This window comes from Notothenia coriiceps, unplaced genomic scaffold, assembly GCF_000735185.1.
Source record: "Notothenia coriiceps isolate Sejong01 unplaced genomic scaffold, NC01 NC01_scaffold00005756, whole genome shotgun sequence".
In the NCBI taxonomy this organism is placed as follows: Eukaryota; Metazoa; Chordata; class Actinopteri; order Perciformes; family Nototheniidae; genus Notothenia; species Notothenia coriiceps.
In genome coordinates this window covers 1-27133 of record NW_011338457.1, presented here as the reverse complement: position 1 = coordinate 27133, position 27133 = coordinate 1, and the positions used below count along the sequence as shown (strand labels likewise).

General features: G+C 41.2%; 3 protein-coding genes across 4 annotated transcripts in view; 1 reads left to right on the top strand and 2 right to left on the bottom strand.

Moving 5' to 3' along the window:
• The window catches only part of katnip (katanin interacting protein), a 16813-nt gene extending 6365 nt beyond the window's left edge, over positions 1-10448 (top strand). Inside the window, exons 11-26 of the mRNA XM_010768446.1 lie at positions 744-995; positions 1845-1982; positions 2710-3544; positions 4207-4965; positions 5637-5845; positions 6008-6086; positions 6791-6968; positions 7242-7407; positions 7692-7858; positions 7945-8009; positions 8543-8653; positions 8831-8970; positions 9053-9154; positions 9234-9394; positions 10169-10254; positions 10385-10448. Of these exons, the coding sequence (XP_010766748.1) occupies positions 744-995; positions 1845-1982; positions 2710-3544; positions 4207-4965; positions 5637-5845; positions 6008-6086; positions 6791-6968; positions 7242-7407; positions 7692-7858; positions 7945-8009; positions 8543-8653; positions 8831-8970; positions 9053-9154; positions 9234-9394; positions 10169-10254; positions 10385-10443 (3507 nt within the window). The 3' untranslated portion in view covers positions 10444-10448. The remainder of the gene's footprint in view (positions 1-743; positions 996-1844; positions 1983-2709; positions 3545-4206; positions 4966-5636; positions 5846-6007; positions 6087-6790; positions 6969-7241; positions 7408-7691; positions 7859-7944; positions 8010-8542; positions 8654-8830; positions 8971-9052; positions 9155-9233; positions 9395-10168; positions 10255-10384) is intronic.
• A 2024-nt stretch (positions 10449-12472) lies between these two features.
• cox6b1 (cytochrome c oxidase subunit 6B1) lies at positions 12473-15430 on the bottom strand. 2 transcript variants are annotated; one of them, XM_010768438.1, is made up of 4 exons: positions 15231-15430; positions 14441-14557; positions 14087-14187; positions 12473-12730 (listed from the first exon to the last, which is right to left on the bottom strand). In XM_010768438.1, exons 1-4 carry the CDS (start codon positions 15370-15372, stop codon positions 12677-12679), a joined length of 414 nt encoding a protein of 137 aa, XP_010766740.1. In that variant the 5' UTR covers positions 15373-15430; the 3' UTR covers positions 12473-12676. The 2 variants fall into 2 exon arrangements, with proteins under 2 accessions (XP_010766740.1, XP_010766739.1); XM_010768437.1 differs by having other exon boundaries at positions 14441-14584; positions 15231-15426.
• Positions 15431-16797: 1367 nt separating this feature from the next.
• fam234a (family with sequence similarity 234 member A) lies at positions 16798-20853 on the bottom strand (the record flags this gene model as incomplete). The annotated part of the gene is made up of 7 exons (XM_010768445.1): positions 16798-17834; positions 18520-18622; positions 18705-18857; positions 18950-19031; positions 19455-19598; positions 19680-19812; positions 20700-20853. Coding segments are annotated over 7 exons (975 nt in total), but the record flags the coding sequence as incomplete, so codon positions are not given.
• Between the last annotated feature and the right edge of the window lie 6280 nt (positions 20854-27133).

The window sequence follows — 27133 nt, the reverse complement described above, 5'->3', positions numbered from 1 at the left end:
TAATCGGCTTTACCTGTTGATTGACATATATACATATACACATATACATACACATACATACACTGATATACATATATGCACACATACATATACACACCTACATACTCACACACATACACATACTGTAGTCAAACACCTTCCCCATCCCTGTATCTCGAGAACATAATTTCTCTGTATTTCCTCTTGAACTGGTTAATGATGTAGGCTGGGGCATGAATGCAGCAACACAATACTTCATCACAAAATATATTTACCTATATTTTGATATTAAATGTTGTTTATTCGTGCAGCCGTAGTTAACAGATGTTTTCATACCAATCCAGATATTTATTTTGAATTTCCAACAATAACTGCACATGTGTTGTATGTTATTTGAATATAGTGTCACAGATTTGACATGTAACCTCTGCCCTTAAAGCTTATGTGTGTTCTTTTTGCTTCCTCGTCATCCAGGGCCGGGGACACCAGCTGACGAATGACTTAGCGCACANCTTACAACATCCGACCCAGGACGAAGTTCTGTAAAGGTTCCGAACAGTCGTCAACGACAAACAACGGCGACTTGTTTTTCTACTGTAGCCAGCCTTCGAGACGTCCAACCCACGACCCCTCTACCACCCCACGGAAGTAAACATCTTTCCACCTCCCCTATCCCCTGTGTGCCTTGGCAGCAGCTGGTGAGTCAGTCGCATCGTCTCGCAGTGAATAATCCCAACACTGCTGGGTGTGATGGAAGGCATTAGTGTACAGGAGTCCTTGTGAATGTTCTGTGCTTTTCATCCCAGACAAGGCTGTCCTCGACGGAGGTCACCCCTGCATTGTATGTTACCATGGAGATCCTGTCAAACTGGGGGAGCGCGCTGCAGGTCGGGCTGACTGAGCTGCAGTTCTTCTGCCTCAGAAACAAGAAGCTCTATGTGTCTCCTCACGACCTCGACATCAGGAACGCTGACCACCCCGGGAATCTGGGGGCGCTCGTTAACGGAAAGGTTAAGGTGAGCGTGTGCTCCTTCTGCCACCGTCATCACAAATGCTAATTATCCGTCAAAAAAAGACAGGAGACCATTTTGACGGCAAACTATATATCTTTGCTATATCCTGGGACAGATACCCTGTAAACAAATCTGGGTCATCTGCCTCTTCATTTATTTGAACCAGCCCAAAAGGCAAAACAACCAATCAGAGCTCCAGAGACTCTAACTCAGTGTCTATTTCTCATCTCAAATCATTTCATAAACATATATTAATGTAATTCTTAGCTGTAGAATATAAGAGTTTGCATCAGCCATTGGCAGAGCTTGGTTTTGTCTCAACTGTTTTCAACACAATCACAAACTATATTATTTAAACGGCTCAAGAGTACCCTAAAATATATATTTCTGAAAACATTTGAGGCAGAAAATGGACAAAGTAGAAAACTCAATCTTCATTCATATTTGATCAGCCTAGTTGGACAGTTGGAGCTGAATCCACCAGCAGTAAGCACGCTGAGACTCCTCGCCTCTGATTGGTTGTTTCCGTTCGGCAACAGTGAAATCTCTCAAATGCCTTTTTAAAGCAGTGGGGGGTGGCAGAGGAACCAGATGTTGTCATAGATTATCTGTGTCATGGATACCAGGATGTAGTTAAAGCAAATATAACAACAACCTTATTTGTGTTCAAGTTAGCATCAGTAGGCCTTCTCACTAAACAAGCACGCACAATGATATGGCTCTGAAACTTTGACAGCTAAATGGGATGCAGCCCACATTTGACACCTGCCTTTTTTGTAAAATACTTATTATATTTACCAGTTTCAGGTTAAGACATTTTGCTTATTTTTGTCTCTTCCTCTGGTTTGACAGACCACCAAAGAGCGTCACATGTGGATGTGTCCGTTCCACCCCCCCATCCAGCTCTACTTCGTCATCAGGAACACGGAGCGCTCCACAGACTTTGGAATATCTCGCATCAAAATCTGGAACTACAACAAAAGCCTCAATGTATGTGCTTTTTATTTTTGTGTCATTACAGCTTCTGATTTATCCCCCGTTGAGTTCAGAGATTATTCACTTTGCTGTCTGCAGCAGTAAAGCTCATAAACACAACATGCCTGTGTGTTGTCACTATAATACGGGCGGCTGTATTGGCGTGGTGCCGTCATGGGGAGGGTTTCTCTGTAATGATTGGCCGGCTGAGCTGCCAGTCAGACTGTCCAAATGTGGAACAGAGAGAGATTAGCCCCAGAGGATTAGTGTTGGGGAGTCGCGGGCGTTCTGCCTCTCACTGCTGATCATAGAGGGGTGCAAAGACCCCATCTTATCTCTATGTTACTTCAACTTTATATTGTTACTTGAACCTGGAAGGTAAGGAGCAGCTAGTGGGGAACAGGTTCTATGTTTACCTGTGTTATGCTAGTTTACTATCTGTAGGAGTAAGAAGATTCTAATTGGGCTTTAGCCATGACTTGTGTCTGTGAGAGCGCTAATTACTGCTAGCTTGGAGAGTTCTTACTGCATGCGATCGGTAATTTGATAAATAGGGAATGTTTGAAATTTCACAAGAGCTCTACTTTTTGGGATGTTGTGCTTTTGGGTTTGCAGCTTTTGTTGCACTCAAAATATAACATGAGATCTTTCTAGTTATATATTTTAATGCTAAACATTTGCAGTTAATATGAATGAACCTGACTGTATGTTGTGTTAAATTGAAGTTCTGTTTCTTCTGCAGGATCTTGACATTGGTGCCCGCCATATAAAGCTGTACCTCAACAGCACGTTGGTGTTTGAAGGAGAGCTGGAGAAGGGCTGCGCTAACCAGGTATTTGACTACAGCACCACCGTTGACCTCCAGGACTTCCAGGTTTCGGACTCCGTGTTCTCCAGCCCTGTGTCTTCAGGACACAACCTGCGGGGTGCTAGCCCCCAGCGCCATGAAGACAGGAAGGGTGGGGATGGCAGCAGCTCCCAAAACCACCACAGTTGGAATCCACAGCCATCAGACGCAGGTATCCACGCTATGTTAGACATGCAGGAGAAACCACACCCTCTGTTGCCCCCCATCGCTCCACCTGTCGGGGTTTCACCCTCCGCTCATCGCTCCTCCACACAAAGAAACTCTTTTGATCTGTCTGCCCCAGAGGAGCCGCCTGCACCCATGGAGCAGACGGTCACAACCCAGCCGTCCTCCTCCAGGGTGGCCCCCCAGTGGCTGCAGCCGCTGAACAGAGGAGCTCCAGAAGGCTGCGAGGCCAGCAGAGAAAGGCCCCGATGGCTGGTGCCGCAAAACTCCGTGGAGCCCAAATCTCCGACAGCCTCGTCCTCCTCACTGCTCCCGGAGCTGCCGTGCAACCCGGGGCGAGTGTGCAGGGGGTCGGAGAGGACGGTGAACGGGGCTCAGTGGAAAGGAGACGCTTTGGATCTGAGCTGCGACCTGCTGGAGGAGCTGGCTGAGCAAACGGCAGACAAACCTGTCAGCGGACGCAGGAGCTCTTTCAGAAACACTGCAGCCACTGGCAGGCCGACGGAGGAGCAGCAGCTCAGAGCTACAGCACTGTCAAACACTGGTAGGAAGGTTTTCAAATGATGATACACAAAGGGACACATTTGAACTAATAAGGCTATCACACCTCTGCAAATTAATATTCTCTTCATAATCATAACACAATTTGCAAACAAGGAATCAGAAAAGAGACAAATCAGATATCATGTTGGGACTATTTGAAGTCCCTGGAAGCACATGTGTAGCACCATGTGAGGACTGTCATTTGATTGGTTGATAAATGACAAGGGCCTGTAGTGATATTAGTTTGCCAGAGGCCTCACACTTCACCAAACTGAGTAGCGGTCTTTTTGTACTGGTACTTGTGCCGGGTAATGATTGCCTAACCCTTCTGCAGATTTACGTTTTGTTATGTTATTCTTTAAATGATCAAGTTGTTTGTTATGAAATGTTGAAAAAACTGGGACGAGAAAATGTAAATAAGACCACATTAAATGAACTATTACAATGAAAGGTTTACACAGGTACTCACACTTCTCAGGGATCCTGTACTTGTATGTTTTCATTTCTTTCTCTTTCAAACACATATTAAAATAGTATTATTTGAAATGTATTAAATGAACAACGAGGACATGTTTTGTGTAATGGCACATTTGATGATGTGAAGTCATTAGTCATAATTCCCTGTGGCCTGTTACTAATGAAAGATCTGTGTGTATTCTCCAGAGGAGCCGATGCCATTGAGCTCTCGCAGGAGGCCGTGCTCCTCTCCGCTGCACAGCCAGCAGGACGACACCCTCAGGGAGTCCTGGGACTCTCTCACCAAGTTCAACCAATGCCAACGCGGACGCATCTCCAACATGGGCTTCGAGGGCGACATCTTCGACGAGTTCCTCCAGCGCCAGGGACGCGGTCCCCCCACACTCCCAGGAAGCCCCTCCCCAGCCCCCAGGAGCCCTCGGTCCCCCTTCACCCTTCAGGGGGCAATGTGTGAGGGCCCTGATGATGATCTGAACATGGAGAGGGAGGAGGAGTTTGAGATCCCGGTGCTGCCACAGGGCTCCAGGCTGATCATCAACATCCTCTCCACCTGGGGGGATCGCCACTACGTGGGCCTCAACAGCCTGGAGGTGTTCAGTTCCAGCGGGGAACCTCTACGCCCGGCTCACATCCGCGCTGACCCCCCAGACATCAACATCCTGCCCGCATACAGCAAAGACCCACGCGTGGTCACTAACCTGATCGACGGAGTAAATCGCACACAGGATGACATGCATCTCTGGCTGGCGCCCTTCACCCCCGGTCGAAGCCACACCATCATCCTGGACTTCGGAGCGCCGCACCAGGTGGCCATGATCCGAGTGTGGAACTACAACAAGTCACGCATTCACTCCTTCAGAGGGGTGAAGGAGGTGGAAATGCTGCTGGATGGAAGGTGCATCTTCAGGGGAGAGATCGCAAAGGCCTCTGGGACGCTGTCTGGAGGTAGCTCAACAGAAAGGCCTTGCATTTTTGTAATTTTCTTTGTGTGGTAATTAGAAATGTAGAGTTGACATTTTAAAATGTCTCGGTAAAAAGAAAGTTTGTCTCCTATCAAATGAGTAAAAATACACAGGAGAAAAACATACACACTTCTGGTACTGGTTCATCTCGCTCTATCCAATGACTGTCAGCATACTTTTTATGATTAAATTCAACCCCACGTGTTTCTATAAATAAATCCAATGTTTAAGTAATTATTTAAGCAATAGCTCACGACAGGCCGTGGTATATGCTCATTATATCACAGCTAAGGGGCGTGGTTCTGCCCGACGCGAAGCGGAGGCAGTTTGCTTTTCAGCCCAAAGGTATACTGTTTTTCTCAGACGCGGAGGGATACTGACTTGTTGTGAAAAGTAACTTACAATTCTACCCGTGGTATACGCTCAGTATATCACGGCTAAGAACCAATCAGATTGCTTGATTTGACTTGTCCGTTTTATAATATATATTATAACACTGGTGTTAAACATCATTAGATTTGGGGAAGAGATCATTAGGACTTGTTTAGGACTCAAAATGTGGATTTTGGACTGGAGGAAAACAATGACTTGATCCGGCTTCTGGTGTAACGTTTGATCAACTCTTCCTTCTTTCTCACTCCGCTGTCACCTCAGAGTTGGACCAGTTTGGTGACACCATCCTCTTCACCACTGACGATGAGATCCTGGAGGCGATGTCTCGTTATGATGAAACCTTCCTGAGTGAGGGCGAGGGTCCTGAGAGCCTGGTGTCTGAGGAGGAGCTGCAGAGACCCCGCACCGCTGACGGAGAGGGAGAGGAAAGACCCTTCACACAGGCCGGCTTCAGAGAGGAAGACCTCAAAGTAAGACAGGCTTTATCAACAGAGGGAACAGGATTTTGTAGAAGTACTCACAGTGTTTTCCTATTAACTTGACTATTGTTAAACTATTGGTTCCCTATAATGTCAGAGCGATAACTAATCAAAGACTCAAAAACATCCCACTCATCTTATTCTCTGTCTTAGTTGAAGCTCCACCTCAACCCCACTGTGAGCCAGTCTGAGGAGAACATGGATCATATTTTTGGGATGTACACGGGAAAGTGTGAGTTGATGGTTTCCTCCCGGGGTCATATTTCTCCCGCATTAATCCCGATTTCTGACAAAATCAGATTTACTCAGGACTGTTTCCACTCGGACTTTAATACAGCTACACCATTGTTTGGTTTCCATAGTAACGCGTCTCTTTAGTAGCGCGGGCAACTGAAAGTCCCGCGGTGGTTTTGAAACGCTCCCGATTTCTGAGGTCTCAAGGTTGGCAAGTATGCCGTAAGGACATTTGTTCTGGACTCCGTCCTTTAGTTCCGCATACATGTATACAAACATAATAAACATTCAAATACATACACATATCATCACTCATGCACCGTTTGCACAAACACAATACACAGACGCACAATTGCGACCTGTTGTACAAGCCTCATGGCCAACATTTAAAAGTATATTACATTACATGTGAGTGTTAAGAGGCTTAATGGACACAGCTGGAATTCTGGGTGGAGTATGTGGGTGGGATCAGACAACATCTGTCTAATAATGGACTGCTCATATATGTTTTGGAGAGATGGATGTTTTTTGACAACCATCATTTTCATAGCAGTCTGTACCAGGCGAGCGATCTGTGACTTTACCATCATGATACCATATCTTATGATGCTCTCCAACACTGCATGATAAAACAAATAGCATATCACATGATCAGCTCTCTGTTGTATGGATACTTATATAAGCTCTCTCCCTCCACCCCAGGCCTTAGACTGGAGCTGGTGATGACCTGGGGGGACTCGCACTACATGGGGCTGACAGGCCTAGAGGTGGTGGGGCAGGATGGAGAGGGTCTACCTCTAGACCTCAGTATGATGGCCGCCTCACCCCGGGACCTCAACGACCTGCCGGATTACGAGAATGACCTGCGCACGCTTGATAAGTACGGCCGACACGATACGCAGAGAATGTTGAATGACATTTGACACTTTATTCATATACACAGCAGTAGAAGCTGTAGTAAAATAGATGTTTTTAATGAATTATCCTTCTAGTTTTTTGTAGAAAGTCAGATTTATTGATTTCAATTTCATTCTATTAATTATACTTGGCACCATACTGTACAAAACATTATTGATTTGTTGTACTTGCAGGTGTTACACATTGCAAGCTGTCTGTGCACACGTGTGTAAATGTGTCTGTTTTCGTTACCCAGGCTTATAAATGGCCACAACATTACGACTGATGACCAGCACATGTGGCTGATCCCTTTCTCCTATGGAGAGCCGCACACCCTGAACATAACGTTCAACAAGACCCAGACCATCGCTGGACTCCGAATCTGGAACTACAACAAGTCCCCTGAGGACTCCTACAGAGGGGTGAGACACTCACACTGTTTGCTATTATATATATTATATTATATACCAAAAATGCAATTTCTCTTTAAATAATGAGAGTGAACTGTAAATATATAACAATATAATACTGCACACAATAAACTGAAGCAACTAATCTATATGGTTGATTACAGTCCTTCAGGTGGAGCCAGAGATCTTTTTTTTACGGAGCGATGTATTAATTATAGTTGTATTAGTAGACATTTTATATTCAAGAGATTTCAAGGAACGCACAACACATCAAAATGTCCCTGTCTTTGGTTCAGTTGAAGATGATCCATGTGTTTATGGATGAAGTTGCCATCTCTCCATCGGAGGGCTTCCTGATCAGGAAAGGTCCTGGAAACTGTCACTTTGACTTCGCCCAGGAGCTGCTCTTCGTAGATTTCCTCCAGACGCCCACCGACAACAAGAGTGCAGAGGACTACCACAGGTACGAGACATTCATTTAGTTTGCATTTATTGACGAAGCTTGAAAGCTGCATTTCCTAATTTACAATGTTGTTGTCTCTAATTCAGAGGAAGCTCTAAGAAACAGGAACTGGCCAGCATGGACTATGAAGCTCCCATCATGCCTTGTGGATGTATCCTAACATGATTTCCTGCTGTGTGCATTGTCAGTCAAATATTTGGATTTATACCGTTTTTTTGTTTGCAAATTAAAACATTTGATTTGTTAGGCCACGCCATATTAATCAAACTTGATTAGAGCTGCAACGCATTTGATCTACAAGCTGTAGATTGATGTTTTAAATTGATTGATTAATTGGATTTATAAAATGTCAGAAATATGTACTTTAAGATTACCCTTTTTTTACTTTGCCAGTTGGATTTGGACTGTCAGTCTGATTAACGTCAAAGGATCAGTTCTGATGTTCTTTACAGATGACGACTGTCAAAGGACTTAAACAAAAATACACTCATTAGTTTACTACTTAGTGAGCAGTACATTGGGATTTCTGAGACGTATTGGTGTATTAGTGTTAATGGGGTTGATATTTTCAAACCCTCAGATCAAATATTGCAGGGTAAATATAATGTAGATTTTGGTCGCAGCTCAGGATGAGTTCTGTACATGGGGTTTCATGTTGTTTATTCCTTGACCTTCACCCGTCAGTCATCTTTCAGCTGCAGCTGCTGACCACCTGGGGAGACCCGTACTACATCGGCCTCAACGGCCTCGAATTTTATGACCAGAACCACGAGAAGATCCGTCTCAGTGACAACAGTATCCTTTCTCATACGTTCGACGTTTAATAATAAAACCTAACCTGATACCATACATGTAATAACTGCTACACTATCAACCAATTGTATTAGATGGACGCATACACGTAGTTGGTAAATAATTAATAGTTTCTGCAGGAGTATTAATGTGTCTGCTCCTCAACATTATCCCTCCCAGACATCGCTGCTTTTCCAGACAGTGTGAATGTGCTGGACAATGTGAGCGGTGATGTGAGGACTCCAGATAGATTAATAGACGGAGTCAACAGTACCCACGATGGAAGATACATGTGGTTAGCCCCGGTGCTGCCTGGACTGGTGAGCATTTCAGACAGAGTGCCTTCACTTCACACACTCAGAGCAGAGTACATTCGTAAGTGTATCGATTGTTTCCTCGTAGGTGAACCGCGTGTACGTCATCTTCGATCAGCCGGTGACGGTGTCCATGATCAAACTGTGGAACTACTCAAAGACGCCACAAAGGGGAGTGAAGGAGTTTGGGGTAAGCCTCTTTTTTTCTGCTTTGACCTAGACAAACATTTACATTCAAATTTCAATCAACAATCTGTCTATGTGTACAGCTGCTGGTGGACGACCTCCTGGTGTATAACGGCATCTTGGACTGTGTTAGCCACGTGGCTCGAGGCATTCTGCCCACCTGTGACCCCGTGGTGCCGTACCACACCATCCTCTTCACCGACAACGCCTACATCGCACACCGCGAGAGGAACACTGTCATCAGGTACCCTGGATATTTAGGATGTAGATATATTATTGAATATCGGTCGTACAATTTCCTTTTACAAAAACATACCGAATCTTTATTCTGGCTAACAATTTTGAGAGGCTGAACAAAGCATTTCCTGTCTTTTTTTGCATGAGAAATTACTTTTACAATTCATTTATTTTCATCCACCACAGGCTAGCCTATACAGAAACAAACAACCTATCTTTACAGAAAGACAAGGTTACTTGAATGTATCTTTTTGATAGACAAAGAAAACGTTCCTTTGGGTTGAGTTTTTCTGTTTTCTGTCTCGTCCTCTGACCAAAGGTTTAACATATTCGATACACACTATGTGTAGAAATATACTAAGTTGAGAAAGAAGGTTAGATCAAACCCCGTTCTCCTGAGCGGTGAGTTGTTTTGAACACAGATGTGCTCTTCTCCACTCCAGCCCCCGCAGCGGCAGACGCCTCCAACAGTGAGTAACAGAGTCTGTGAACGCCCCGTGTCAGCGCCTCCCTGTGGTCAACCCCTGTATTGAAGAATGCCCCAGTTCCCTCAAACGTCCCCCAGTCATGCCACACCCTCCTTACCACACACACCCAAGTTGTGATGCCTCTGCCCCCTCTTCTCCCCCCCCTTCTCTATTACGTATCCTTGGTCTCAAAGTCTGGACCTGCTGGCTTCAAGCTTTGTTATCAGTCAGATCTCCATGTTGTGTAATTCCTGTTTTTCCACTAGCACAGCAAAGTAGCTAACCTGTGTCTTCTTTTTCTCTCTGTGTTGCAGTAATTACGTGGAGGACCAGGATGTGAAGATGACCAATGAGAATCAGATAGTCCATCACAACAAGAAGAAGCAGACAGCAGATCCAGGTGGGTCAGGGAAACTACTTAAATAGTCTGTTTTGTCCCTCACCAGTTTAAAAAATGCCAGTAAATCAAATAAGTCAAATTTTAATGCAATAATTATTAAATCAAATATATTTGTTCTACCACTATGCAGCTCTACGGCCTAAAACCTGCATGACTGACGGTGGGAAACACGGAAAGAGGAGGTACTGACAGACTGATGTGGATTCACTGCTCAAACAAAGACAACTGAATTAAACAGGAGGAACTATGGCTGACTTTTAAGCTCACTTTTTGGTGGGTCACTTGAAAACTTTCTTAACTTTAACACCGAAAGCAGCCACGGTTTGTATGGCGACTTCAAAGTGTCTCACGTAGTCCTCACTGAAGAGATACCAATGGGTTTGCTCACGCACGCACGCACACACACACATACACACACATACATACACACACATGCACACACATACATACACACACACACATGCACACACACACTAGATTCCACTTTATGGTTGGATCGCTCTCCTCTCCCCCTACACTCGTTATTCTGAACACGTACTGTATTGTTGCCCCCCCCCCCCCCCCACAGTGCCAGGATGAACCTATAAGGCTATTTTTTATATTAGCCCTATTATTGTGCCTCGTACTAAACACTATATCTGTGGCTGCTACTTGTGACTGTTGTGCTGCATATTTAAATGCTGCTCGTGGCGTGAAAATACCTTATTAAAAAAGAAATAGCTCCAAGGCCACGTGAAAACACTATCAGGATATGGCCAATGCTACGGTTTTAAGTGTGAGTGGTGCAGGAATGAGTCTGGAAATAAGTTAGCATTTTAACACTTCCGGTTCCCTTGTGTTAAACTCAATGGTTTTGGTTAGATGCCTGAAATAAGTTCTGTGGTAACACCCATTTAAGTTTTTTTAATATGTTCTTAAACCTAATATACATCAGTAAACGCACCACTTGTGAATTGTCATACTAGTATGTGAATAAATGAGATTAGTATACGTCACGTCGAACACGAGACTAGTCATTTTGCTTCAAAAATTAAGTGTGTTTGCCACAGAGCTTATTTACTACAATAATCAGAAAATTGATATTTCTCAATGGAAACCTTACGATATGCGATGCTAACTTTCTTGTCGGCCCACAAAAACACGTCATCACTGCACCGCTCTATTGTGTTCACGGGTGATGAGCTTTAAAAACTAGCTAACACTCCCCGCAGTTCACAAACCAATGCTATGCAGACGCTAATTTATATCTATTAACAGTTTATATCTGTCGGCTACTATATTTCAAAGCCTGACAGTAATACTTGGGAAAGTGCTTCGACTGAGCTTTTCACCTTTCTAAAAAGATTTATATCGAAGGCTGAAGTGTTTCCTTGAAATCAGTGCAGTGGTCCGATTTTTGTACAGTTCAACTTGAAGCTGTCCACACTTGAATCTTCGATATATATTTGGCTTTACAAAATTAGGGTCAGTCTATATTTTCTGCTTTGCGTCAGGTAGAAAAACTTGTTTGCAATCCAAGTGACCTTTATCCAAGTTGCTCTATAAGGTAGATGTTATGGAGGCAAACATTTCATGAACCAGTAAAAGTCATTTAGTTCGAAAAAAATCTACATTTGCCATTTTAGATTTCAAGTAGAGTCAGAAACAGGCAACTTCTAATATGCAAATACTATAAACTTACCTCAAATTGAGAAGGTTAATGTTCAAAAAGGGATTCATCTGATTCTACCTTGACTATAATACTTAATAGTTGGTGTTGTACATTCATTATTCAATATTTACTGTTCTAACTTGTTGCATGGGAGAGTCTCTTCAGCATTAGCCGTTGTTATCATCTTAAAATGTTAGACACTTGTGTTTGGAGGAGTTTCTACTGCTTCATTGAGCCCCAATATATATCAACTATTTTATACTCCTCACTCATGATGGGAGTAATTGTATATGAAATGCAGTTTTATGTATTTAATTTCCCCGTGTCCTACAGCAACAATGGTCACCACTCTGTGTCTGCTCTATAGGGCGGTGGCTGTTATTGTATGTGTGGCATTTAGTGTTTTGAAATATTTAATTATTTTTCTAATATTGATTAAATATGTATATTTGATGTAGGTTTATTTGAAATGAATAAAAATGTAAACAAATATCTGGAAAAGACCTCGTCCTGACTTCATCCCACACTGTTCTGAATGATTTATTAAAAACACAGAGGACAACGGAGTTTCATAAATATGTCCTGAGATATTTTAATGCAGAATCGGCTGTAAGTTTCATGGTATTTGTCAGGAATGACCATTCAGTTACAGGACAGAACATCAGTATTGGAAAGGTGGTGATGGAGCCACATGGCGTCGCACCACTGATACAAACATTTAGCTGAATAGTTTACATCTCAGCAGACTAGACAGCTTTGGAAATGGCAGGTTTAGATTTTTCCTGGAAAGTTCCCTTCCTCTCTCTGGTCGTTCCATTTCTGGACCTAAAGGGGAAACATTTCAGAAAGATTGAGATATAAATGTTAACTTTTAGAATTACAAATGTTCAGAAAATTAGTTAATATTTAACCACCTTTTTCAATATCAGTGAAATAAAAAGCAAAACACTTGCTGTTACATCACTGATCGAGTGTAGGTAAGTAAAGTTGACTTACTAAAGCAACTTCCGTGGTAGGCTACTGGACAAAAAGTTATAACAACTAGGGATGCTCTGATCGATCGGCCGCCGATTATCGGCCGATATTCACTCGGCCGATCGATCTGTGCTCTCTATAAAGGCCGATCAGCAGAGTCGATAACATGACGTAAAGTACATGACACTTTTCTCTGTGCGCGGCAAAACAAGCTCACCAAAATGGCTTCACCAGTCTAGCAATATTTTAAGGTGTCCGAAAAAGACAATAAAATAGCGGTATGCAACGTGTGTGAAGCAGAAATCCTGCAGCTCCGCCCGCTGTGACGGACCGGTGAGCAGAGCGAAACACACACTAAGAGTTAGACCCAACACACTTAGCTATTTATTTGATCTACCTCTGGAACAAGCTAAACTAGTTATACATATTTATTCTTCACTGTCGGGTCACTCATTACTGGATAAGTGAGCTGCATGAGACGATACTGACGGGCTGTCAGGAGAGAGAGGGGAGAGGGGGAGAGAGGAAAAGAGAGAGGCTCCCATTATTTCTCCCGTGTTATTATCCAAAGTTAATGTAAACTTGAATAATGTACTTCATTTGAATGTAATAATTATGTTGGTTGTTGTTTGTGGAAGCGCATCATGTATTGAAAAATGAATCTGAACTTTTCGATCCGTTACGATTATAAACTGAAGCAATATAAAAATGAGCCCCATTAACTGAGTTTTAAACATCACTTTAAATGGAAGGTCCCCATAGCCCCCACCCACCCGAGAGGACATTAAACTACAAGAAATGTCCTATGTTTTGTAAATAATTTACATTTAATATTGATTTAATATTGATTTTGTGATTTGAATATGTGATGTTAACACTCGTTCAATGTATATATATATTATTTTTTTTAAAAGAAAAAGGAAGACGTTATTTTTGGGAATGGGATATAAATAAGTTTTATGGAGCTGAGAGTTCATTATAAAGGGGCATTTCCATTTTTGGACTGAAACTTTGTTTTGATTCACAGGGCCGAGCAGACTAACAGGAATGTGAGCAACGATAACGTTGTTTGACCTCTGCTAAAAAAAACTCGGCCCACACAAGGGAAAGTATATTCTGCCATCACTTTTTAACTTGCCTGTGACCTTTTGGGTGAGCGGTTTCCACATAAGACAAAAAGTGAATGCAAAAAAATCAAAGTTTTACCCAGGATATGGGGCAGATTGATGTGAAGACCCTCTTGTACCAGTCACAGGGCCCGGTGTCCACTCCTTTAGCGTCTAGAGCTTTCTGGCAGCGGTAGAAGTCTATTAATAGAGAAACGACAACAATGAAATTCAAAAACAGCAACATGGCCTCAATCCAAGTCACAAAACAAAGGGTCATGTCAGTTCCCCAAAAAAACTGGGTTACTTCAAGAGAGGTCAGAGGCCATTTATTAACCTGACTTCAAATATACATCATTAATCAAAGCAACAATAATATACATATTTTAATATCTGACTCAGAATGCCCTCATGGTTTCACATTGGATGATATGACCTTGACTCTGACTCTCACCCAGGTAGTTGGACCAGCAGTTCCTGGTCTGGTTCGAGTTGGGGAACCGGGCATCAAATGGAGCCGTGCGGTAATTCTGAAGTTTTGCTTGAATGTCCTCCTCAGCCATTTTCACCTCTGTTAAGAATATATCATCAATGGATACTGTAAGAGGCAAGAACAAAAAATGCTTATTTTTCTGTCTCTAAGCAAAAAAGCTCCTTTCCACCAATTGCACCAATTAAGTAAATTAAACAGACCGACATTAATGCATCTATGGCGGCAGACCAACTGAACACTGCTGGCTTATCAATTCTCTGCAGCTGACTGCAGGCTGAAGGAGGGTTATTTTTGGGAGGGTTTAGGGTACGTGAGTTTTCATCTAATACACCTTTCTCAGAGTACATACAGCATAAAAAAAATGAATATATGCGGTCGAACATGCGTCTAATAAAGATAGTATTAAAACGTTGTTGGCGGACATTTTATCAATAACCTGCCATTAACAGCATTTCCTCCTTAGACGATCTAGTTTCTGTTTCTTTTTGATGAACCAAGGTATGATTTAAAATACTTAAACATGCTATTACAATGAAAAAAACAGCACATTTTAGATATTGGATTAAATCCAAAACTCTTATCGATCATTTCCAGACGAGACCGAATTTCCTGAACTTTCTTGACATAAACATTCTCCCTCAATAAAAGCACAGGCAATTCAAATAGGTTACAAGTGGCATGCGTCTCAATAGATTAAAAATATATATATTTTATTATATATATTAAGAAAATTCATGCCGGTAGACATTACCTTGGAGCAGTTGCAGGCTCGAGCTCAAAGTGACTTTTATACCGGCTGTGTACGTGCTCTGTGATAAGCGGTGAGGATGCAGCCGTGCATTCCTCCGCGGCCAGTATGGCGGCCACAGGTCACATAAAACACAGATAGACATAACTCTGACTCTGTTAGTTCTGAGAGGGTACTGACAGGAGACCAGGAAAAAGCTAAGACCCCACAGAAGCAGAGTTATTTCATAGTGTTTTATTTTAGATTTATTTATCACCAATCTGAGGACTTTTTCTCAATGCGGATTCCGCATTGCGGAAGTACTTTGTTTACAAATGTGTGTTAATCATTAATAGATATTTATCTAAGAAATAAAAAGTAATTTAGGGAGTTTAAATCGGATAGGATTGGAGTTTTAGTAGGGAAAGGCTGCTTTGGGTTGTGTTTCTGCTTTTTACATGTACTTATTCATCATAACGTGGCTGGCAAATGCTCAGTTTGTGATCTCTGTCTAGGAATTTAGGAATTACTACTGTCAGGTCAAGTGGGGGCAGCAGTGATACTGTTTATGAGTCATATATCATATGTATTACCATGGGGATATTCATTATGAATACCTTATTACTCAGGCTGGTCGGTTATGAAGTGTGTGTGTTTAAACGCACTGTCTTATCTAACTTCAGGAGGAGTGAGTGTTATAGTTCATTTATACAACTTGTTAGAACAACAAGGCCATTCAAAGTGCTTTAAACTGAGCATTAAGACAGACACAAAAGTACATTTACACACAATTAAACAATCATTAAAAAGCGTTTATCCTCATGTTGCTTGCTCTTGTGCCGTGCGTCTTTTTCATCCCTAAAGTCACTAGTCTGTCTGTTTGTAAGTCTCAGATCTGGTTACTATAAAACAAGCAGCGACATTCCCCACATTATTGCACGAAGGCATAAGCACCGTGCGTCATTCTGAATAAGCCACGCGCTGATTTTATTTAGGGTAACAGCACTGAACGAGCCTGTGACACGTGACTGACTTGAGCAGTCATGGACTGTGAACAGACGCGCCTCTGCCCGCGTGCTATTGCGATGCTGTTCTACTCAATTCATTTATAGACACTAGAGGGCAGCAACGCTCTGCTTTTATATCATTTATTCGGACCTTGGGACATTTTTTATTTTTTAAATGTATGCGGTCACTCAGGGAATCACTTTATGGTTTCCAGTATCTGAAATAAATAAATTACATTTACTCAAGAACTGTACTTAAGTACACATTTGAGGTTATATTTGTAGTCGACTATATTAAGGATGCTGATATTGTACTTTTAAGTGCACTACATTTATCTGACATCTATTATTTACTGTATATTCAGGTTATTAGCTAATACAAACTATAAATCTACTAGTAAATAAACTAATATATTATCATAGGTTAATATATCCAGCAGCACTCAAAGAGATTACAACACAATACATACTATTTTCCTATATTGAATACAGGTCAAATAAATAATTTGTCCTTTATTAAAATCCACTATTTGGATTTACCATACCCTCCTATAATAAGACATATTTCAGATGAACAAAAGCAATTCATTTAAGAGTGTTTAATATTACTGCTCAAGACAGAAAGAAAAGCCGAAAAAGGCCCAAAGTATCAACATATCTTTGTACAGCAAACAAATATTTGTACTAATATAAATCTTTGAGAGAGGCACACTTAAACAGCATAAAAGAAACAAAAAACCCACAGCAGTAACTCATTATTTCAGAGAACATCTGAGCCTCATGCTTGAGTGTATCACAGGTTTAGTGCATGTGCGTTAAAGAGCATGATCTGTTACAGCATCTTGGATTGAGTAGGAAATGTCCACAAATCTTGTTTATGGACAACAGTGACTACCAAACAGTCCAATAGTGAATCACTTAAGGTTTCTGTCATATTTCAAGTTTCTAAGGCACTAAAAGAAAAGCAAACTATTATTTTGAAATACTCAGAAACAACCACCTGTATTTGCTTTACTTATAAAGCCCATGATGATATGCATGGTTGCATAGATTAAAAAATACGAATCCAGCCTCTGCAATTTAGAAAGAGATCTGCATCGATGCATGAAAGTGCTAAAGAGAGTACCGCCTGATTGATTTCTCAGCAGGAAAAGAGTAGTGATTGTCAAAGGTCAGCAGCTATTTATCTAAAATCAAACTTATGATATGCGGTCAATTCTTAAAAGATAATGCCCAAATGAATGGAAGAGCCCTCGCAGATAAAGCCTCTGAACACAAAGGACTTGTTTGGTTGTCAGCAGTTGGAAAGTCAAAGCTAGTGTTCACACTTTGGTTTTTTAAGCCACAATAAAGTCAGCTGTGCCAAAACTATTTTTAACACTGAGGAAAAACGAGACATTTTATAGTTGGTCCTTTCACCAATCGCTGAAGCGGAGACGATTGAAGGCCTCTTTGATGTCCTCGTTGCTCTCGGAGCTTCCTCCGGTGGCGATGCGGAGGACTTTGCTGTCGGGGACGTCGTTTTTCAGCTTCCGCTTTCTGAGGACCACGGTGCCTTCGGACTCCTCGGGGCCCGTCAGCAGGATGAAGGCGGCGTGGCGTCCACCCTCCAACAGAGTGGCTAAGAAGAAAATAACAAATAGTCATACAGAGAAGGTTTGTCCCTATCCCTCTAACGACAGATTCACAGTGATTCGTTTCATTATCTTGTGCTTGCCTCTTTATTTAACATGTAAGTCTACTCGTTTTCTTTTTGCCTTTTGTCTGCACTGTCCCCTTTTCATGTAACTCTGTAATTTTCCCTGCTGAGACGAATAACTGATTTCTGACATGTAGTTCAAAAGGTAATACTACTGATATGACAATCAAGGAGGATGAAGGATATTAGATTTTTGTTGATATTACTTATGCCTTAATCGTTTTTATCCGAATGCCGATAATTATTTTTATGTAAAATACTCAGACAAAACTCCTCCTACTTTATCAGGCTCGTATGATGCTGTCCCTAAGAAAATCCTAAAAAATGCAAAACCAGGAACATTCGACCTACTTCACAAGTTGCAAAAAAATGTAAGGTAATTAAATATGTGGTGTTGAAGCAAATATTTATCAAAATATATATAATTTTTTTTGCAATCGCTTATTGCCTTATTCAATGGTCGTGTCACATAGGCATCATCGAATCGCCCTTCTATAAATCGGAAGAAATGTTCATATCTAGTCAATTTATTTGAAAGCCTTTATCTGCTGATACCAATGACATGCAGACTTCACTGTCTCCCTCAAAATCTAAGTGAAACAATCACCTTTAAACGTTATGATGTGCTCCAGGAAGCTGGTGGACTGCAGGAGGACTTTGGAGTAGAGCGGGTGGAGCAGGTAAGATCGTCGGTCACTTTCTAACGGTTCCTGGAATGAAACATTTCAGTCCGATTAGTATCTTGTGAGAAATCCTTCGACATGCATGTTTTAATAAAGACAGTGAACTTACAGATGAGTTGACCTCTGAGCGCATCATGCCCCAAAACACAAAGATGGAGAAGGAGTTGGATGTGTGTATAGCGCTGGGCCTCGGTGAGTTGGGACTGGCTAGCAGTTCGACCTCCCACAGCACACCGCCCGACTTCCCATCCAGAATCACCACCTGCAGACCAGACAGACAGTGTGACTCAAATCCATCACGATACGAGAGAAGCGGCACACAGGAAGTTCATTTTGGGTGTTACATCGGCTTACCCTCTTTGTGTAGTTTCCAATGTCGTCCTCGACCACAACATCCAGGACCTCGTCTTTGTTAAAGTGCCCGAAGGAGGGCTCGCTGAAAGGAAGTGAACACAGACATTTACTTTTAATTATATCGGGTCCTTGTGAGGAATTTTTGAGAGGAGAAAAAAATAATAATAATTAAAGGAGAGGGTAGAAAACATGCAGTTCTACTATAGAATTTAAAAAAATGTATCATATTACAATTACTTGTATATAGACTATTCTTGCACTATTTCTATTATATTCTATTTGATTGTATTTACCCATTGTCATAACTACACTGTAGCTATGTACAAAGGACAATGAAAGCCTTGAACCTTGATGTGGCCGACAAATCACGTTTTAATAAATTGTAATGTTATGAAGACATTACTACTTTGATTCCAAGATAAAAACATCACTTTTCACTTTGGTAAAACGATTCATTTCAGCTCTAATTAATCCGTATGTGCGTCAAAAATCAAACACGTGTTACCCGAGGACTGAGCTGGTGTTGAATCTCCACAGTGTCTTTGGATGTTTTCCGTCCACTAGAGCCACCTCGTTCCCAGTCACCAGCAGCAGGTTGGGTGGGTCTCCTGTCTCTCCCGTTCTCAGCACATGTCGCAGTGAATCAGATCTACGGAGGAGAGATAAACATCAGCTAAAGCCACAACAATGCAAGATTTTAATTAAAAAGTGAGTATATTCAGATTCTTACTGAAACATGGGCACGAGGCCAGACGTTGCGTTGGCAGCCTTCTCCCAGTCTTTGTCCTTCTTGAGGCCCTGCTCCATCCCCGCTTTAGCTTTAGCTGCAATCCTCCACAGGGCCAGGCCATACAAGCCAGTGTCTGTGAATGAGCTCAGGATTACTCACTACTGTGTAATACATCTAAGAGTATACATCTAACTGTTTCAATGGAGGTAAGTTTGCTTTTTTCTTGTAGGAAACGTAATTTGTATTATTGTTATCCTACTTATATTGTGTTAACAGAAGATTGGCCCTTCAATAGTGTTTTCTTTGTCAGACAGTGTATAGATTTCAGTGTTTCCCACAGAATTTGATTCTATTTGTGGGGGCACCGCACCACACCGCACCGCAACCCCCCCCCAACGTTCTTGTTGCTCTGTGTTTCGTTGTTAATGAGTGAAACACACCGGAGTTGAGGATCTGTGGGGTTTATTCTCCCAAAAATATAATTTACAATTCAGGCATTTAGCAGACGCCTTATGCCAAAGCGACTTACAATGACCGATTACAGGGACATTCTCCCTGGAGTAACCGAGGGCTAAGTGCCTTGCTCAAGGGCACACTAGTAGTGGTGTTCCAGGCAGGATTTGAACTCGCAACCTTCCGATCATCAGCCCACCTCACTATCCATTAGACCACCAAAAAAAATTAATAAAAGAAAATAATATATATATATTTTTGTATGAGATAACAAATAAACGCCACAATACATCAATGTATGGGAAACACTGGATTTGCTATCTTCCCAGTCATCTGTATATTTGTCTTACTCTAATGCTGGTTTATTTCTATTTCTATTTTCAGATGTTTCTATTTTATTTGTATGTGCAATACCTTGTTTTGTTTTAATGCTGCTGCAACAAAAAATGTTCCCAAATTGGGATTAATAAAGTACATCTTATCTTATCTTATTAAAAATCAGCTGGTCTAACCGCAGATGGACACTACTTCATGTTTGACATGTTATACCTGATTTGAGATACAAACCTTTTTGTAGTAGTACATAGTAAGACCCTGCTGCCGTGCGGTGGAGCAGATGATTGGCTGTCTTTGTGGAGTCAAGAACCACAGAGGAACCAACCTGTTCTCCCGTCTTCCCTGAGAGGAACACCAGCTGAGTCTGCAGACATGACAACAGACATTAAAAGCAGGTACATTAAAAAAAATAACTTGAAAAAATGACTCCATCCTGCACCGTAAGAAAGGAGCAAAGAAAGGAGAAAAAAATAGCCTTAACCTCTTGAGCACAGGGCCTATTTTTCAGGCCTCAGGCTCGAAAATGAGATGCCCAGAAATGTAATGTATATCAATAATCTTGTTATCAAAGCAATGATACACTGTGAGTTGGCAAGTAGAGTGTACAGAATCAATATACGATGTTGCTGGTCAGAGTAATTCAGATGGAAACAATATTAAAAAAATATATTATATCTCCCCCCTAAAAAAACAACTTTCTTAAAGTGGAAACTTTCCCTTGAATGAATGGAATAGTGGCCGCCCCCGAGAACCTTTAGGATCCAAACATAATACACTCATAACGTACCCTGTGTCAGGATACTGATGCTAAATCATAAGTTATACCCACTGATGTTTACCTGAGNCCCCGACATACAAAGCAATAGCAATGTTAAAACGAAGTAAACTGGATATAAAATCCCCAAACAGGCGAAAACCTACCAGCCACCTCCCTCCATGCCTGGTTCCTCCGGTTTGTATCCCGGTAAGTTATTAGGGACTGGTCATAAAGAACCGGGTGATTTGCTACCACAATAACTAATTTCTCCTCCATTTTCAGGAATATAGAAAATGAACGGCGGTCTGGCTCTCCCGCTTGCACGCGGTTTGATTGGCTAGCGCTTGTACTGTCAGATTTGCATAAATGGGATTTGATTGGCTGACGCTTCCAGCTCAGCTTCAAAAGTTGAACATTGCTCAACTTTTGAATCCTGAAAATCCTGGAAATCCTGGAAATCTTCGCTTCGCTTCCCCACAATGCAGTTCGGCGAAAAGCGTAGCAAAGTGACGTCACCCCATTCAAAGTCAATGGGCAGAGAAGCGTTGGAAGCGTTGGAAGATTTTTTTAGCGCTGCTGTGTAGACGGGCCGTTATAGTGTTCACTGACTTCAATTGTGAATATTTAGACACTTTTTGGATATCTTTCACTGTCAATATGTATATTTTACTGTTTTCTTTATTTTCTTCTATTTATATGTTTTGTTTGTTTATCTTTATCCTTTCTATTTTATTCCACTTTTAATTCATGTGCAAAGCCTTATTTACATACTGTTTTGACAACAAATAATCCCAAATTTGGATTATTAAAGTAAATCTAATTTTTTTAAAAACACACACAAATGACAGAGTACATTTAAACCCATTATAGCGAAGTACAGTCATATATGAGAAGGTGATACTTTTAATAAAACCAACCTTCCCTTGTCGCACTTTTATTGCAGTTTGATACTGGACCAACCTTAAATGGCAGTTAAATGGCTAATCTGTCAGCACCATGGCAACAATAAACTCCATGGCTTGTTAACTATGTGGGTGGTTTGGTGAAAAATGCCCTCACATTTCTCCCAAGTAAGTGACAGATTCAATTGTCCATGTGAAACACCATGTCAGTGTAAGGTGTCCATTAATAAACCAGAAGCAGACAAATCACCGCCCACTCCGATGTAGCCGTCCCACTATAGGCAGGACACTGATCACTATCACCATGCTCACACTGCGGGACTACACCCACTCCATCAAGGAGCCCATTCCTCACTTTGACCTACATACAGTAACGTCAAGCAGTCTCCAACTATAAACTGAGCCATGGAGATAATGGATGCTCAAGGTCTTCCATAGCTGCTACGAAAGCATAGGCAAGGACAAACATACATACGTCATAAACTGAGGATGATGTTACAGGTGGATCAAATGTTATTTAGCAGTTTTTATACACAAAATGTAACGCAAAGTTCTTCACAAACCAAAAATCAAAACATCAAGTGCTTGAGAACACCAATAATAATATTTTAAAATCTATCAAAAATGATCCAGTTTGAATGTGACGCCCACACAATTACATTAAATAAACAACTGCAGTATGTTACAAAGAGCCATATGTGCAATATGGATACTCTGACCATTTATGTTTCAGATACACAAACCCCACACTGTTTGATTTACACTACACGTGCCTCTAAAGATCATTCTCAGTTTCTTTCAAAGCTTAAACACAGTCTCACGGCATTTGGTGTTATAGTCACAACATTAATCTATTGATTCGTGTTCACCAACACACTTTCCCCTTTTTTTTCATGTCACACAGAACGATTTTAAAAGCAATGTAAATATAACAATTAGAAGGAAAAACAGATACAGTACAACAAAATACAGATTTCAGTATTCTGACACAGAACGATTTTAGAAGCAATGTATTTATATTAGTAGTATGTTTCGTGCCTGCACCAAATAATAACAAATTAGAAGGAAAAAAAGATTTGAAAAAATACAGATGTCAGTATTCTGAGGCTCTGAGCCATTTATTTTCCTCGCGGACGGCAAAAAAACTCTGATATTATATTATTTAAAATAAAAGGGTTAGTGTAAGATATTGAGTAAGAAAATGTTTTTATGAACCACACAGCTTCTGGTATTCCAAGACCCGACCGTCAAAAAGACGTGGTGCAGGCACGAAACATACTACCAATAGAAATACATTGCTTTTAAAATCGTTGTGTGACACGAAAAAAATTTGAAAATCGTGTTGGTGAACACGAATCAATAGATTAAATTAATTTTGTGAATATTACACGAAATGCCGTGAGACTGGGTTTCAGTAAATAATGTGTTTCTTTCTGTTACATCAATACAACAACAAACGTATCTGTAATGAGACAAAATATAGATATCCATATATCTATAGATTATCTAAAGAATACCCAGTATAACATACACATACATAAGTTACAATACTCTTTAATAGACCTTCTACTACCTACTTTTCAAATCAAACTTGTAATGTATTGAGTTAGTGTGAGTACGATATGCACATTTATGCAAATATAATATGTGCTACAGTCCTCCTCACAGTCTAATTATTCAAATCAAACCCCAGTTTCCTTCAGTTTTTGACTTAGTAAGGGGATTTATGTTCACTGCAGTAACAAAAGGCCAGAAAGTTGGAGCGCTCCTTCCTTTGTCTTTAGCTCATCCAGAACTCATGGTGATAAAAGCCCCACGCTCTACCAAGACAGCCTGTCGTTTTTTACGATGAAACCAGACGAGATTTAGGGAGGAATCTGAGGAGAGGCGTGTGAAAGGATGGATTTCTTCCCTCCTCTGACACCCCAGCGGAGGAACTACAGCGTCCGATTTTCATTTCAGAGTAAAAACTCAGGGGGAATCTGAGTTATGGACATGACAACAGACGCTGTTTTACTGCCCATGATGCACTCTGCTTGTCCGGCTCGCTCCGTCTCTATGATGGTTCTCTCCCTGCCGTTCTGCCTGGTTTGTTGTCTGCTTTCAGATCGTTGCATCTGTCTGAGAATATATCCGTCTTGTTGCTAGTCAGTTTGTCTTTCCACTTGAACCATGTGTCATTTTGTATACCCAGGCTCGGGGAGTAACGTATCACATTTAAACATATTCAAAGTGAAAGAAAAAGACACAATCAGATGTCACTTCAAAAAATGGGGCATCACTAGCAGGATTAAAATGTCAACAACTAAATAGAGTATATAGTGTTTGTTGTAAAAGGATCAGATGTTATCTCTTCTCTGTAAGCTGTATACTGTTCTGTAGGATCTGTGTATCTAAACGCCTACTGCCTGAATCTGCCTTATGGTTTTCACTTTCTTTCATTTATGTGTTAATTCAGTGAACCTATATGTTCATAAAGTAGTGTGTGTGAGCTTAACTGTGTGTATTCAAATAAAACGGAACATGTTCTGTCAGCTCAGATCTTATTTCTGCTTTTGTACACTGAAGTATGTGCTCCTGTGTTTCATTGTTGGTGTATAGGCTTCTGCTTGAATATGCTTTATGACATTTTTTGATGGTAAATATCTCGGTTTGCTCTTTCTTAGCTCACATTGTTCTGTTGTCTGTTCTTTTTGACATCTTATTGATATTTCTACATTCTCTTAGTATTTCTTTGCATTGCATTTGATACTGAGGTAATCAAAAAGTAAAGGAAAGTAATCAGGATACCTTACTTTGACATGTTGATACTCAGATTATGGTAACATTTTTCTAGTCATTGAACCAGACGTTTTTAAAGTAACACTCTAAACCTGTTATGCCGGCAGCTGAAGAAGTGGTTTCATTGACTTCCCACCCTCATAATGGATGCTCTGTTCAGTTCCCTATCCAATGTGGCTCATTCACATGATCTATCCATCTGCACCACCCTCCCTTTGTTTGCCTCCTATGGTGATAGTATTGAATATTCCTCTCGGTGCTTTAGAATTGGCTTTACATTTGTGGTGTCATTAACTGCCTTTGCTGGCGGATCATTTGGTTCTTCATTATGGGAGATAGTTTTATGAGCTGTCCCCTGACTTGTGCCATTGTCATGTAGATGATACATGCAGATAATTATCCAGCAGTATTCATCTCTCAAATGATCAATACCAATATAACATTAAGCTGATGGAGTGCATGTGTATGCTGTGTTATTGTAACCCTATAGGGATGAACATGATATCATGATACTATTTACTGAACCTCTGTAGTGCTTCATGAGGTGGAGGAGAAGAGAAAAGGGGATTGTGAGATATCATTTCTGTGGTTTCAGAAGGAAAGCAAGGTCTAACTTGGGGCCATGGGGACGGACATAAAACCACATACCCATGTTATTCATGACTGAGGAAAACAAGGAGATGTGGAAAGTACCATGGTGATTATGGGAAATGGAAATGCAATGTATTTCTAGAGCTCTTGAGACATAGTATGTAGTTTGTTTTGGTTCCTATGGTATAAAGAGTCGAGGAAATGCTTGCACAAGGGACTGTACAGTACATATGTGAAATCTGACATTTCCGTTTTATGGTTTGGTTTTGTATGTTTTTTAAGACGCCAATATATAATTATCATGAGCTGATGGAGTCATGTAGTTCTAAAGAACGTTGTTAATTTATTTAAAGGATTATATGCAGATTTAGTAGTAACTGTACAGTATAAACAGTAGATACAATACAATTGTGATTTACATATAATGTCATTTTCTTGGTTTATATTTGTATGTTGTGGCTCCACTGTGACATGTCTCCATGCTTTAATGTTCAAAAAGGTTTTCTCATAGTCTTTTCACCCTCTGTCTGAAACCAGAACCCAGTCTGCTTTGATTGGTTTGCTGGCCGGCTCTGTTGTGATTGGTCAACAGCTTAGAGACCTACCACGTACAATGGATTGGAGTGATAGCCAATAGAAGTGTGCGAGTGTGTTACAGTGACAGCGGCCCATTAGCACCCTTTTTGTAAGATGCCACTGCATGAAAGAAACTTTTTAGTCTGTTCTGTGATTGGAAATTGAATGAGAATGAGGGGAAAAGAAACACTGAAGATATTTCCATCATCCCAACAGCCTCAGGCACAATCACTTCCATGATTGTGTTTCAGAGAGAAGTAAAGGAAGATGTGGGGTGGGAAGACACCGGACAAAGAATAGTGACAAGAGAGAAAAGGAAGAAGGTGGTGGAAGGTTCAACGAGGGAGGACATGGGGTCAAAGAGGGAGTTAATAACAAATTGAAAGAGGTAGGGATAATAATAACACGGTCACCAAAGGGCGAATATGTGACAGTCCATTTTTATCCTTATTGATTTTGTAGTGTTTTTTCATTGCAGTCACAGAACAAAACAGACTACATACTGACACTAACATGGATCAATTGGATACATATTGCACACATGGCTCTTCTAACATACTACAGATTCTCCAAGGCCATGTTTAGGGGGATGATGCAAGATCATACAAGAGCCATAAATACAATAGATGTATCCATATCCGTCTTGCATATGGACGATATTGACCACACTGAACATTACTACTTATTGTTTCAGACATCACACCATTGGATTCTAAAGATCTCTCGAGGATCTTTTACAGCTCCTTTTTGTTGCGGGCCCGGTTCATATACGACATTGTATCGTAAATCTCCAGGAACCCACTCACAGCCACAATGATCATCTCTTCCATCTTTACAACTGATCAACAGCAGGACGTCAGAGGGACGTCAGAGGGACATCAGAGGGAGTCCCAACGCTGACTGGCTTTCGCGAGAACGCGTCACGTAAATTTGACGCTCAAGTTGAAAAAATTGAACTCTCGCCTCAATCGTGTGATTCACGCCGCGTCCACCGCTTCATGCGCGCCGTCAGAGCGAATTCGCGTCTGTCCGCGTCTCTGTATTGACTTTACGAGTAA